Here is a 14,401-nt window from a genome sequence, read left to right as displayed (position 1 = left end):
AAAGGAGCAGGCATGCAGGTATGTTTTGCACCCACATGAGGAAAAGATTGTAGTTCTTTGTTTTATTCATAGTGTTATTTGCGCTCCAAAAATCACGGCAAAACCAAAATTCAAATCAGAAGGCATGTAGGCATGTATATATGAGGAGTTTGCCTCTGTGTTTTGATGCATAAAAATAAACGTAAGTAGAAAAATATGTAGAAAAATAAAAAGCAAGTACTGCAATTCAAGAAGCATAAATAGAAAATTGACAATAAAATGAGACATAGAAATACAGCCACTCAGATGGTCCCTGAGTCCGTGCTTCAAAATGCTGAATTGGCAGAGTGGATGCTGATACTGGCCAACTAGAACCAACCGTGCTGGACTTGCTCAAGAGCTCCAGACGATGGTCAGCCACCCTCGGCCATGACGGCCAACTGTTGGCTTAGTTTGTCATGGTCCTTCAGGTCTTTCTGAGTCATGTGATGGACTCATAGTAAAGGTAAACACCCTGTAAACCCATGGAGAGTTCCACAAATGATGAATCGACGCTTCTAAATATCAGCATTTGGGAATGAGTAAAAACACAGATCTCTGTTCTTTTCTGGTTTATTCTGTCTCCTGGAGGCTCAGTGTTTTTGGTTTATCTGCTCTAAAACAGGCACAACACACACACACACACACACTCCCACCATCCACCTGTCGTTACCAGCTGGCAGATACACCTGGTTCACCGGCATCGGCCAAAAAGAAGAAAAAAATGGAGCGTTACCATGGCAACCATATGGTGTTGGCCTGGCATGGTGGCCATTGTCATGGTAACAGCAGAACAGACACGCGGGCAGTGCCAGCCTTATAGGCCAAGCTGGACCAGCAACACACACACACACACACACACACACACACACACACACACACACACACACACACACACACACACACACGCATTTTAGGTTCCCATCACTTTTGGGCATATTGCATAGACTTACATTCATTTCCTGGAGACTTATCCAAACCACAACCATTTTTGCCTAACCAATTTGGGTTGTGACTGTGTAAACAGATTTATGTCCCCACAACATGAGTAATGCATGGCCACACATACGCACACACACATTGCATTACATAGACTTACATTAATTTCCTGGAGACTTACCCTAACTTAAACCCAAACTTAAATAAATACAGTCTTCACTTGAAAATCTAATGATTTAGGCTATAGGTACTTGTGAGTCCCCATAAGGAAGGTGAGTCCCCACAATGTGATTGTGTAAGCATATTTATGTCCCCACAACATAAGTAATACGCATACACACACACACGCACACACACACACACAAACACAAACTCTGTTCTTCACTAATGTTTTTACTGTTTCTTTTCCTCTTAAAGTGACAATCTTTTACATTAGCATGTCATTCAGTGCCAGTATGCTCATTTCCTATTGGCCGTTGTTTTTCACCAACCTGTAGCCAGATCACGAGGAGCTTTTTATTTCCTGTGTCTGCTGTTCTAACCAGCCAACGCTGGTGTTACCCTGGAAAAATCCTCTGTAGCCACAGCAAAATGCAACAAAGGCGAACACTGATCTTTCAGATCATCACTTTAAATCAGGTTCACAGCTTTTAGTAAAATACAGCCAACTGTGTCTGCCTTGGCTGAATCTGTGAGCACTGTGAGCAATGTGAGAAAAAATGGCAACAGTTGAAGTGTGGACAAACCCTTCCCCCCCTCATGGCTCAGTGGACAGGCTCGCATAGATGGGAATAGCATGTGTAAAGTGGCCAAATCATTAAAAAATGTGATGAAGAAATGTGAACATTTTGCACAGCAAAACACTCACAGATATTTAAAAGGGAGACCAAGAAATAACGAGAGAAAGTTGCACCACTTCAGAAACGACAAAGGCTTCATTTTCCGGGTGCAGTCTAACATCGTTGGCCATGTCTTTTGTCACATGGCTTCTGTAGGCATGCACATACATTTGGCTTGGAAGCACAGGACAAAAACTGGAAGAAAACTTGCTACAAAAATAAAACTCAGCTGTTTCCTACAAGGCCTCCATTCTGGAGACGGGCTTACTGGCCAAACTGCAGCGTGGGATCAGCTCCAGTTCAGCGAAGATAACATGCCTGTTTGTGTCGCTTGTGGGGAATCATTTTCTATTTCATGCTTCATTCTTCGCCAGTGTGACGCAAGCGAGCTAAATGTGCAAAGCCATAGCAGCTTTACGGCACATGCATTTGTGCGACTCAATATGTGCTTGAATGTGGTTTCATTCGGTTTGTTGTAAGCACTCATGACCTGATGAGATGCAGTTCAGTTCTTCAGGAAAATTAGCTGCACACGGTGGGATTTCCATGTAAAAGTACACATCACCACAAACTGAGATGAACAAATTCTGGAACAAGGTCTGGTTTTTGGGCGCAGACTTTTATACATTATTCTCCTCGCACAGAAAGTGGCAAATCTATGGAAGCCAAGAACGGCCGTGCTCATTTTTTCTGTTCCTATTTCTGTAAATTTTTGTTGTCTTGAGATAATGAGATATTTGACCTGTCATCTTGAGAAAATAAAAGTTTATTTCCTCTTATAACTTATAATGTTTGTGCCATGCCAGCATGCATAGATGACTTCTTGACAGCTGTTGCAACCGATTCAACCGACCAAAGTGTCAGATTAAATAGGAACCATTATTGATCAGCTATCAGACTGTACTTCAATCTTAGGAGCAAAGAGTGAGAGTGTGTTGGTGTGTCAGCCTGTCCTTTACAATAATAAGCCATAATGTAAAAAAAAACCCTCATATTAAATCGCTAGGAAAAACATTCTTGCAATGAAAAGTTCATAAAACATTCACATGGCTTGCTTTGTATGTCACGGTTTACTGTTACGAATCTCATGAAGTCGTTTTCTTGTGATAAACTATCTCGTTATCTCGAGAACTCGGCCTTTTGTTATCTCGAGATAACGAGATAAATCGACTCGCAAGAAAAACGAGCTTCGTTATCTCGAGGTGAAAAAATAATTAACTCTTAAACTCGAGATAGCGACATTAAAGAACAATATTTGCAAGCATGGCCGTTGCCAGCTTCCGTACAAATCAAAGCTGTTTATTGTGTCTCTGATTCAGATTCACGGACATGGTGACAGAACAACAGACAGGTGAGATGATGTCCGGAACAATTTTTTGTCTGTTTTCAAGACATTCTGAGAAACATCTCTATAGGGAAATACTGTCTACAGTGCGTTAGCTGTTGGAGAACTCTGCAACATCTGTCCACGCCAGTGAGCACAATACCCACTGTTCCACTGTGTTGAAGGATGAGCTGAAAAACTGGCTTCGAGTGTGTTTCTCAGCGTGTGTGTGTGTGAGCGTAGAAAGTGTGCAGAGTATGCAAGAGTGCATATTTGTGCGCGAGTGTGTTTACACACTCCCACACCAGGTTGCATACCTCAGACCTGAGTATGCATGAGAGAAACAACACGCACAAACTTTCTCTCGCTATCTGCCTTTTTTCAAATGTAAACACACTCGGGCGCACACACACACACACACAGACACACACACATGCACACACAGTTGTTTCCTTCCATAACTGCGACCTTGAGACTGAACATGAACATGCATATCTCTCGCACACAGAACCCAACCAACCCTCTGCCAACTCTGTCTGCAGAAAGCAGCCGCTCTCTCCCCTCCTCTCCTTATTCAAGTGCAGAATATTCTACAGACAGGAGGAGTTAGAGAGATACCCATTGCAGCTGGCAGAATAAATAATAAACTTTCTTTATAATTGCTACTCTCACCAGAGCTGCAGACTTCAGACTGGACGTGATAAAGGTCACAATTAGAACTTGACTCTTGAAGCTAAAAACAGTGATGTCTTGAATTTTGTGGAAGAAATATTGGAACAATAAAAAATAAAAATAAAACAGCGCCAGGCAGACCATGCATAGCTCCACACTTTTATATTTAGTTGTTCAGGTTATGCTTAATAACTACATATAAAAGTGTGGATCTTCATCGGCAGGTGTCGTTTGTGCAGTTGTCATGGAGATGGATGTCAGCATGTGACCGTAATTTCACTGCAGTTCGTGAAACTGAAATTGAATCTATAGAATATGTGTTCATTGCACACGACATTCAGACTGATGTATCTTTCGACTGGAAGTATCTTTCGTACATGCACGTGTGTTCAAGTGGCATAGAGACGCGACATTCAGCTAGACTTTCAAAATAAAGCTGAGAATCATTTCAGGTAAAACTGCTTGAGTAGGTTTGGGACAGATCACGGTTTTGGTTGAAATAACTATTTCCTTAAAACAATCAACACTGACATAAGATGGAAAATAAAACCCACAGAATTAGAATAATAAAATAGAGTTAAAGATACATAGAAAGCAAAAATTCATGTTGAATGTTTAAAAAGAAGTGCAGCAGGGCTAAGCGTGAGGCAAAGAGCTAACACGATCGAGTTTCAGGCCTGTAGCAGCAGAGTCATGGCTAGTTAAAGGTATGCTTGTAATGTGAGTTTGTTTATTGATTACATTTCATGACTATCTGATGACCTGCCCTGATACTGGGCTGTATAGGTGCACCTTTACGTTTCACCTGTGATGTCTTAAGCACAAAAGTTCATTCTTGACCTTCCAAATGGTAGTTCAACAAAACAGTTTTAATTCCAGGTCAACTTACAAGCTTCTTCTTCTTCTTTTATGCTTCACACAGCTTTACGCTGATGTCCAGATGGCATGCCCCTGAGACCTGAAACACTTACAACTGGACTTTGACACGACTGTAGACTCAAGTTGGCCTTAGACCTGCCAAAAGTGGCTTAGATGCGGTTGTCCTGAAATAGCTGTTCAACACGTCTCTGCCTTCTCACTCGAAACTGAATAAGAATTATGAAAAGCAAAATTCCTTAAATATTAATGTCTGAGAATGAAACGTTCTCTGAAAGTCTGTTTTTCCAAGGTTCACTGGCAAGTGACTTTGTCATCATGCCTGCTCAATAGGCTTTATTTCTATTCATTAATTGTTTTGACAGTTGCAGTGTTGCTTTGTCTTTATCTTTTTGTCTGTGGTGTTTTGGGGTTATTCCTCCTGTCCTCTATCTGCTGTGCTTTTCAGGATTGGCCTTCAGAAGTAGCATTTTCATTTTTTTTTCTCTCTTTTAATTTTATTCTCATCTGAGGTGGGAGGGGCTGCCGTGCTTCCCCAAACACAACTCAGACGTGACTGACAACTGATAATCAGTGCTAATCGTGCCTGCCGTCCCCTTTCACGTCTGTATAAATTGCAGGGGAGGGTGGGTTTTGAGGACATTCATGTGGGTTCATCAGTGTAGGTTTTCATGTCACATATTGTTCATCATTAACGAGTACAGGCTACACCTCATGCAGTGGCATGCTACGTTGACGAGGGCATTGTGTCCTTTTCCAGAAATAATCTCAGGTCCAGTGTGCTGCCTGGGGTGAATTTTTAGAGCTCAGTTATGCACATTAATCACCAGTAATTCAAACTCACCGACACACACAAACACATCCTCCAACTTGCCACGCAACTCACCGTCACCTTTTTCTAAAGCTGCATGAATCAATACTTTTATATTAACAACGGATCAAAAAAGTGCGTGTAATGTTCCGCTCATTTTTTGTGGTCTTTCCTGCCCACAAATTCATGGTTTTGGTTTTGTTATCAGTCTCGTTTCCAGCTCTGATGAATCCTCTGCGCTCTCCCTGCCCAGCACCAAACAGCAGATGAAGTTAGTGACAGCAGGTGAACATGGTGGAGCATTCAGCAGCTAAAGAGCCAGATATTTTTTCCTCAGGAGCTGATGCAGGAAAAAAATCAATTATCGCTGCTTTAATTTCCAGCTACTTAAACGTATTGTTCTTTCCACTGTCGCCGTATTGATCGTGTTGCTTTCACATTTTCAGCCATATTGTGTTATTTTTTCACTTTTATCAAAACCAGTTGTCTTTCTGTGTCATCTTCCTATTTTCACATTCTATTTAGCAGTTCATCCTGCTGTGTCTTCAGCTATATCAAGGGCATTCGTGAATTATTTGTAGAAGCTTTATAGATTTTTTTCAGATCTTTTGATCGCTTTTCTTCTAGTTTGGCGAACAGTTGTCAAATCTGAGGGCAGAATCGCGGGAACGTCAGGTGTCAAGTTTCCTTTATACTAATTTAATCCAGCAAAATTGTTTTTATGTCGTTATTCAAATATTGAAAGTTTTTGCATTGGAAGGGCCTATATTCATCATAACAGAGTGAAGGTTACACTTTTAAAAATTAAATTGCTGTCTCCATTCACACTGTGAATGGACTGAAGCCAAAATCAAACAAGCTGACCTCGAGGATCCTGGCTCGCCTCTTTTCTTCAGAGACAGTACCACTCACTTTTCATTTCTGTGGTTGGTGTGATGTCGTATTAACGACTGAAGGTTTTAAAATATTTCACTTTTTTTAATCAGTTAATTTCTATGACACAAATTTTGTCACATTTAAAGTTAAGTCTTGCGTTCGATGTAATGGAATCAACCTTTATCATCAACTCAAGTTTCAAGTATAGTCATCTTTAATTTTTTTTGTTATCATCGTCAAAACCATTTCAAATAATTTACAGTGATGTGTATTCAAGGTAAAATAGAAAGGACAGCCTGAGATACAGCCTGTTGGATTTTACATTCATCTTACTAAAAGCACCTGAACAAAGACGGCGAAGTCTGTGTTGACTTTTCCTGTGTCTGTCTTCAAATAAAGCATATGACAGACAGGCAGCGGAGCAAGTCGTCCTGCTTTAACAGGTGGGAATGAAATAACAGGAGAGTCACAGAGCTGTCAATAAAGCAGTGGTCAGAGGAAGATGAGGAGAGACAGGGAGCTGCATGTACAGTGTCAGCCCAGTCACCACAATAAAATGCTGAGATTGTACGTTTCTGCAAACCACTGATACCTTAAATTTGCGCATTTAATGCATATATATCAACGTTCAGATTACGCAGATTACTCAGAGGGGGGAAGGATGGTAGTGGCGTGGCACGCAGCCCATTCTCACCCCAAACTCATCATATATGCACATGACATTTTTAAGGCACTGGGTACCCCTTGAATGTCTTTGACTTCTACAGACAATCCCCTCTCGCTACTCACACGCCAAATGAAGTAGTGTTAAGAGTAAGAAGAGGTTGCATTTTGAGGAAGGTGGGGTGGTTGGATGGGTTAAGCACAGGACTGTCATCCAGGAGACTGAAGCCCTGTGTGTGGCGACTGCAACACATATTTTCAATGTCATAGCAATGCATTCAATATTTGTCAAGACATTTCTACCAAAATCACAAATCTAAACCTCATGGTGGCACTATAGGAATAGTGAGGATGGGGGGGGGGTGTCACCAAAGTCTGTGTCATGCATCTTCAGAGAACCATGAATGTTGAGATATTTCAGTCTGGACCAAGGCGAGGACCTGACTGAAAGACTAGCATTGCCTTCCATAGAGCCATGCGGCTAGTGTAAAAACATTGTTTGGACACTGGACATAAAAAACTGTCACCGAACGTAATCCAGGGTTTTGCAAAATTGTCCAGTAATTTGCATTCTTTTCTGGTGATACAGTTGGTGTAAAATCACAGGAGCCTCCTCTGCAATCCATCATAGGCCAGACACTGGATGACACATTTAGCCTCGAAATTGCATTGAGCTACTGGTGAGCTCCACTGAGTGCTGTGAGAGGTTAGATTGCTTGAAATTACCTGCCCAGGAAGAATGTACCTGCTCCTGGGTCGAACAGGGTCATCTGCTGGTTCCAAATAAAACATTTATTTATGCTTGCTGTCCATTTCCAGAGCAGACATTTTTCCGTGCAGATTAACTTTCAGTCTACCAGAGCTGTTGTTACACAGCAATGACTACCTGCCATATTTTTCCCGGCTGCCTTTTTTGCAGCTGGAAACCAGCTAAGAGTTGCAACACGATACTTTGGTTTGATGTGAGGGATGAAAAAAACAATGGTGGGAGAGATGCAAACATTTTTAAATCACTGCAGACCAGAATTCACACAGTGAAAGGCAATGTTTGGCATAAAGACTACTATATATATATATATATATATATATATATATATATATATATATATATGTGCATGTGTATATATATATATGTGTGTGTGTGTGTGTATATATGTCTATATGTATATGTGTATGTATGTATATATATATGTATATATATATACATATATACATATATATGTATGTATATATGTGTGTATGTATATATATGTGTGTGTATATAAGTATTAACATCTACTTTTAAATTTACTTCAGCACACATCTGTCATGTGGTGCACTGAATATAAGATCTGTACATCCCAAATCATTAAGAGTGAGTTTTCTCTTCAAGAAAAGAGCTTTAAAAACCCAGTTTTTATCTGCACTTCAGATGCTTATGACAGCTGAAGAACACACTTTCATATTTGGACAGTGTGACATCCGTTGCTGCAAATAGAGCTGTATGTGCTGCGAATACCCGTGCAAAATCATACCCGAGTTGAAAGTACAGGTATGCATAGATAATTTCAGCCGACTGTACACAAACCTGTGTCTGTAAAAGCTGCCTGCATCAATGCATACAAAAGTATGGCATGACAGCAGTGTGCATGAGGAAATAACTGCAAATAACAACCTGGAACCTGAAAGTTCAGCAAACACAACAGTGAGGAAACACTGCTGTCTATAATGGCAGGCTACCAACACTGGGTAACAATAGCAAATTCACATTTTAAAGCACGGCAATAGCAACAGAGTGATATTTGGTGGCAGGACGCTGAAGTTTATTTGCTGGACACTCACAGTTCCAGGCCAGACAGTCAAATTTAATGCTAGGACAGAAAGAAAACACCTGCAATTACACCAACAACCCAGCAACCCTGTGAAAGTCTGGAAATGGATTTATCGCCTCAGCAGGCGCCAAAGTTTGCCTATATGTGAATATTCCTGCCTCCCACAGCCAGAAATTTGGGAGAAGACATTTTTCACAGCTTTTTATGTGGGAGAGGTGGCACTAAGGGAGACAAAACACACTTAGAGGATACACAGCGGTTCCCTGCTTGTACATTTCCATCCACACCACATATTTTTAGCTCAGCTGTGCACCAAATCAAAACATCTATTTTGTCTTCTTGGCAGGCCTGTCATGATGTTATCTAGCCCCGCTTTGACACGTGCGCCTGTCACCACCGTTGGCAGTTGGTGAAATGTGGGCAAATGATTTGTTTTTAATTCTAACAGGAACATACACAGACTGGTGCTAACACAAGCGAGTTAGCGGCTGTATAATGCACAAGTACCGAGCTAATTGTATGCACGGGAAATGACTGCAAATGTGCTAAATGTGCTGAATACAGTTTCTGGTGATGCATTTTATGGTCTGAAACCAGGGACATAAAAACCACCCTTCAACCAAATTCGAAAGTCATTTAAATCACTTTTTGACAGAAAGGTTCTTCGCACAAATAAAAAATACAGTTATGTTCACAGTCCACCAACTGTCCACAAGGTCTCCTTTAAATCAAATGAAGCACCTCCTGGCTGTACATCTTGATGACAGTGCAGATCCAAGCCCTGGTGCTCTGGTTAATGTCTTTGAAAGAGTTTGATTTTTGTCCTGCAGAACTCTTGCAAGTCTCTGTTGAATCTTTCTGTGCTGTGAACAAGTTCAGTTTGCATTACCATGTGATAAAACATTGATTTTTAATGTGAAATCCCTTCGTACCAGCATGGGTTCATGTGTGTTTCATGTTGTGTATCACCTGCGTAGGATAGAGGTTGATCGTGTTCTGTTCTATTCCATTCTATTCTATTTTGTATGCTTTATTAGCAGGGGTGCCTTTGTGGGTGGGAGTGGCTGAATGGTTTAGGGGGCCCAGTGCTGGACAGGGGTCCTGGACTGTGCCAGGAATTTTAAATATTTTAGTGTCAGAACTGGTTTTGAACTGTTGTCAGGGGGCCAACAATGCTGCCCCTGTTTAGAGACACGAATATATTTCAGTTTCAATTTTTTGGAAACAATTTGTGAGCACAGCTTTGATGTATCATCACCCTTTAAGCTGATGTGGCTGAAGTTTTATTATGACTGATTAGTTACAAAAGCGAAAACTTCTGTATCGACTTAATGCAAATGATCACTGAGAGAGTTTTTGTATGCGTGGGGGGCGTTCTTACAAAAAGAGAAAGGTCTTGCAGATCGTGAATTCAGCTTTCTTTCTCTCTCCCACTCTCCATTCCTTCTGCTCTTTATCTCAAATTCAAATTTGCTTAATTGGCGTGACCATAATTAAGTACAATGCTATCAAAGCAGATTGTAAAAGGTTTACAATATAAGTATAATTCATAATATAAGGAGGGAAGAAAACAAACAACATACATACACTGTATACACTACACTTTACCCTATAGTGAAAGAAAAACAAATTGTTGCAAACAATTGATGAATCTAAGCACATGCAGTGGTGGAAGAAGTACTCAGATCCCTTACTAAAGTAAAAGTATTTATATAGCAATGCAAAACTACTCCATTACAAATGAAAGCCCTGCATTCAAAACAGTATTTTAGCAAGATTGCAGAAATATTATTAATGCTACAAAAACATACTCATTATGTAGAATGGCCACTTTCAGAAGGTTCTATTATTCACTATTTAATTAGCAAAATATTATAATTGATCCAATGGCATGCAAGCAGCATTTTAATGTTGTAGCCCAGCTCATCATATTGTGATGTACAATCTATAGCCTAACAAAGGAACATCATATTTTATAAACTGATAATATGCTACATATCTAAAACGTAGCTAGTGAGTGTAGCTGTCAAGTAAATGTATTGGAGTGAAAGGTACTAAAAAAAAATCCTACAATGTAGTAAAGTGTAGTGGCATGTACTCAACTTAAATACAAATACTTCAAGAATTAAGTAGGATGCACTAAATATACAGTGTTTAGGTACATTCCACCATTGAGAATAATAATTTAATATATAGTGGTAAAGGTGAGAACAAAAGAAGAAAAGTAATTTTTGAAAAATCAAAACAGTAGGTACATTTGTACTTCCTCTCTCAATCATTTATAAGATAAGATAAGATAATGTATTGCCCTAATACTGGGGAAAAAGAACAATGTATGCTGCCTTCAGATTAAAAATAATAATAAATAGTGTTACTACTATTGCACAGAAGAATAAAATATACATGCTTTTTGGATGCTTTTATTCTTTTGTGGACTTCCCTGGATGCAAATGATGGAAAAAAGTTCAGTATTTTTTAAAAATGTTAATATTAATGTGTAAAAAATACGTATGCAAACAAAAAATGGTTACGACTCATTACAACAAAATCAACTTTAGTTCCGGTGTTTTTTAATTTGTTTTTTTTTTCAATCAACTGCTGCCTCGTGACGTCACACTCTCTCTGCTGCGCTCGCGCTCCCTCCCTCTCTCTCTCTCGCTCGCTCGCTCTCTGTCTCTCGCGCGCGCTCCCTCACTCCGCGTGAAACAAAGTGTAGTGTCCGCGAGAGCCCGTAGGAAGCGAAAAGAGAGAAACCGGAGAAAGGAGAGAATGGAGCGGCTGAATCCACAACATCAGGAGGAATAATAACCCGCAGAAGAGAGAACTAAAGAAGAGTGAAGACGGAGGAGAAGACGGAGAAACTCGGAGGAGAAAAACTTTCCCGCGGGGGGAAAACTGTTTCAGACTCAACAGACGGCCACGTTTGACAACATGGATACACTTTTCTCCGTATTCCTGGGACTCCTGTCTCTCCTCTCGGCGGTTGGTAACGTCTCCGGCCAGATACCGACAGGTAAGGACGAACAGAGGGAAAACAGAAAATGTTGAGTCTTTTCTGCGTCGAAAGGAAAACTTTGGACGATTTTTCTCCCCGTCGTTTTCTCCGTCTGTGAGCGCGTTTGAATCCCCCGACAGGTGTGTTGAGCCGTGGGAGAAAAAGTTAGCATCCGCGTTGAAAAGGCACCGTCGTGCTAGTTTAACGGCTGCTTTCAGAGACCCTCGGACGCGGCTTGTCGTGGAGTGGAGATGCTTTTTGTCACAGTTGAAATGTAAAATGCTCTTTACGCTTGTGTGAGATTGTCGTCTCCTTTTCTGAATTCGGTCTGTTTGCCAAGTAGGTTGGCCTCAACTTGCTCAAATGACTAACACCGACCTGGTGATCGCGTTGTGAACTCTACCTTCAAGGTTTAAAACTAAGTTGCAGCATTTCGGACTGGGCTCTCGACGTATCGCAGGACTCCGGAGTGGAGATTTTCTTGATAAAATGACCTGACACGAGGACCAAAAAGCACAAATCAACTGCGTTTCCTTGCAAAAATGAGCGAACATGGCCAACATTTGCACCTTTTTCACGGGGTTACCGGTTCACAGCATGTGTTTTAAGCGTAGTGCAGAGCTTGTATGACAGTGTGGTTGGGAAACATCGCTCCGTACAGCCGTGCATCCTCCGGAACGGCGCATGGATGGAGAAAAAGTTACTGTGTGCACCGAGATAACCGCTCATAACTACAGTACACACGCATTTTCACATTGACTACTCACATAATGTCTGGTTATTACAGTGATCTTGTACTTTATGGTGTTTACGTGATTCTCTTATGGTCCTTACAGTCATCTGCGGCATTCAGCAACTATTTCTGACTCATAATCTGCTTTAATGCATGCAGCATTAGTTTGTCGTTCTCTAGAGCCTGTAGTGCATTTTGAGTCTTTAAAGTTGAGTCACTCTGGATCTTTTGCAAGATGCAATCAATGGTCGGTTAGGCTCGTGAGCGCTTTTCGCTCCTTGCAAACCAAACGATCCTCTTCTGCCCCAACTTTATTTGCGCTGCATGCAGTAAAAGCTAATGGTTGGGAATACAGCCTGTGCGCCGATTACCTGGTTGATGAAGTGAATGTTGTTCTTGCACCGTGTGATTGAACTTCAGGAGAGGAAAGATGAGATGGACCGGTTACTTTTTCTCTGAAGACTCCGGTTTCATCTCATTATAAACTGAAGATTTATGGTGATAGATGTGATTTTATGGACTTTATGCAGGGCGGAGAGGATGGGACCTTAAGTCGTAGCCACTGTTAACAACCGTGTGCATGTAAATTCGTTCAGAAAATGAAACGACTGTGACATTTAAGTGTTACTCTTTTTACTGGGGATGCATTGAAACCCTTTGTCCCGGACTCCAGGTTGACCGCACTTTAGACCTTAACCCGTACCGGAAAGTATGCCCTCGCTCCCGTCTCGTTCGTCTGCGCTCCGCGGAGGAAAAGAATCTGCTCGGTGCGCTCCGGGACGATGCTAATGCAGAAGTCCCCGAAATGAACTCGAGAAAGGAGTCATCCTGCAGCCCTGCTGTTGGTGCAGGAGCGATGGGACGCGGAGAAAACAAAAGTCCTCGTGCATTTTCTGCAGCGCTCGGGTCTCCGCGCGAGCAAACTCTCTGTACCTGCGCCTCTGCCTGCGTGGCGCGTTTTATTTCCGCATTCGGCAGTTGCACGGGGAGAGAGAGAGAGACTCACACAGCTGTCAGACAGCTGACCTCCAAAAACATACTAAAACCACACAGTTTGTGCTCCATTCAAGTGTTGGAAATAACCACAAATAACAGAAAAGCTTCGTTTTCCGCCTCAGTATTCGCTCAAGCCCGTTAATGATTTGCATAGAAATTACACATTAATTACCACTTCATCTGTGAACATTTTATTGCCCTCCTCTCCCCGCCCCCACCCCCATAGCCCGTAACCATCCCCTCCCCTCCCTTGTGGCCATTTGGCCCTCTGGGCAACAAATGTGTGGAATTTCTTTGAGGCCTCTTTGGGAATCTGAGTGCTGTTAATTTGCAAGTAAATACTAGTGACTAGATGCTGCTTTACAGACAGCGGGAGGTGGGCTATCATTAGTGTGGAAAGGGGGCTAAAAAAAAGAACTTGCAGCTGGTTGTGTTGCAGAATGAAAAACTGTAGATTTTGAAATAAAAGCAATCAACGCTAACAGTAATTAGTTAATCAGATACGATGAAAATGATTCTTTAATTGCAATGAAAGCACCCATTTTATAGGGATGCATATAGTACATATGTCATGCCCTTTTCTGTACACATTGTGATGTTAATTTTTCAAAAATTACACAGTTTAAGATGACAACTTAACATTTATCTTGTTATCACAACAAGAACTTCCATTTGGTGTGTCGAGATCCAGATCAGCAGCCCATTTTTTATCACTGGCAGCCGTTTTATTCGATCACGTCACCTGTCGAAGCGATGAGGCCGATAGGGTTAACGGGCTGTTCATTAATACAGCCAGTGTGAACTGACACTGAGAAAACGTGGTGATTATCACACCAGAAGTCAATAAT

General features: G+C 41.3%; 1 protein-coding gene across 4 annotated transcripts in view; it reads left to right on the top strand.

Moving 5' to 3' along the window:
• Nucleotides 1-11,562: 11,562 nt before the first annotated feature.
• The window catches only part of ptprk (protein tyrosine phosphatase receptor type K), a 119,072-nt gene continuing 116,233 nt past the window's right edge, over nt 11,563-14,401 (top strand). For all 4 annotated transcript variants that reach the window (XM_041958921.1, XM_041958919.1, XM_041958920.1 and 1 more), the window contains exon 1: nt 11,563-11,842. In XM_041958921.1, coding sequence (XP_041814855.1) covers nt 11,761-11,842 — 82 coding nt within the window. In that variant the 5' untranslated portion in view covers nt 11,563-11,760. The remainder of the gene's footprint in view (nt 11,843-14,401) is intronic.

This window comes from Chelmon rostratus, chromosome 18, assembly GCF_017976325.1.
Source record: "Chelmon rostratus isolate fCheRos1 chromosome 18, fCheRos1.pri, whole genome shotgun sequence".
NCBI classification, from domain to species: domain Eukaryota; kingdom Metazoa; phylum Chordata; class Actinopteri; order Chaetodontiformes; family Chaetodontidae; genus Chelmon; species Chelmon rostratus.
Note: the sequence above shows the minus strand (reverse complement) of the source record. Positions and strands in the feature narration are given on the sequence as shown.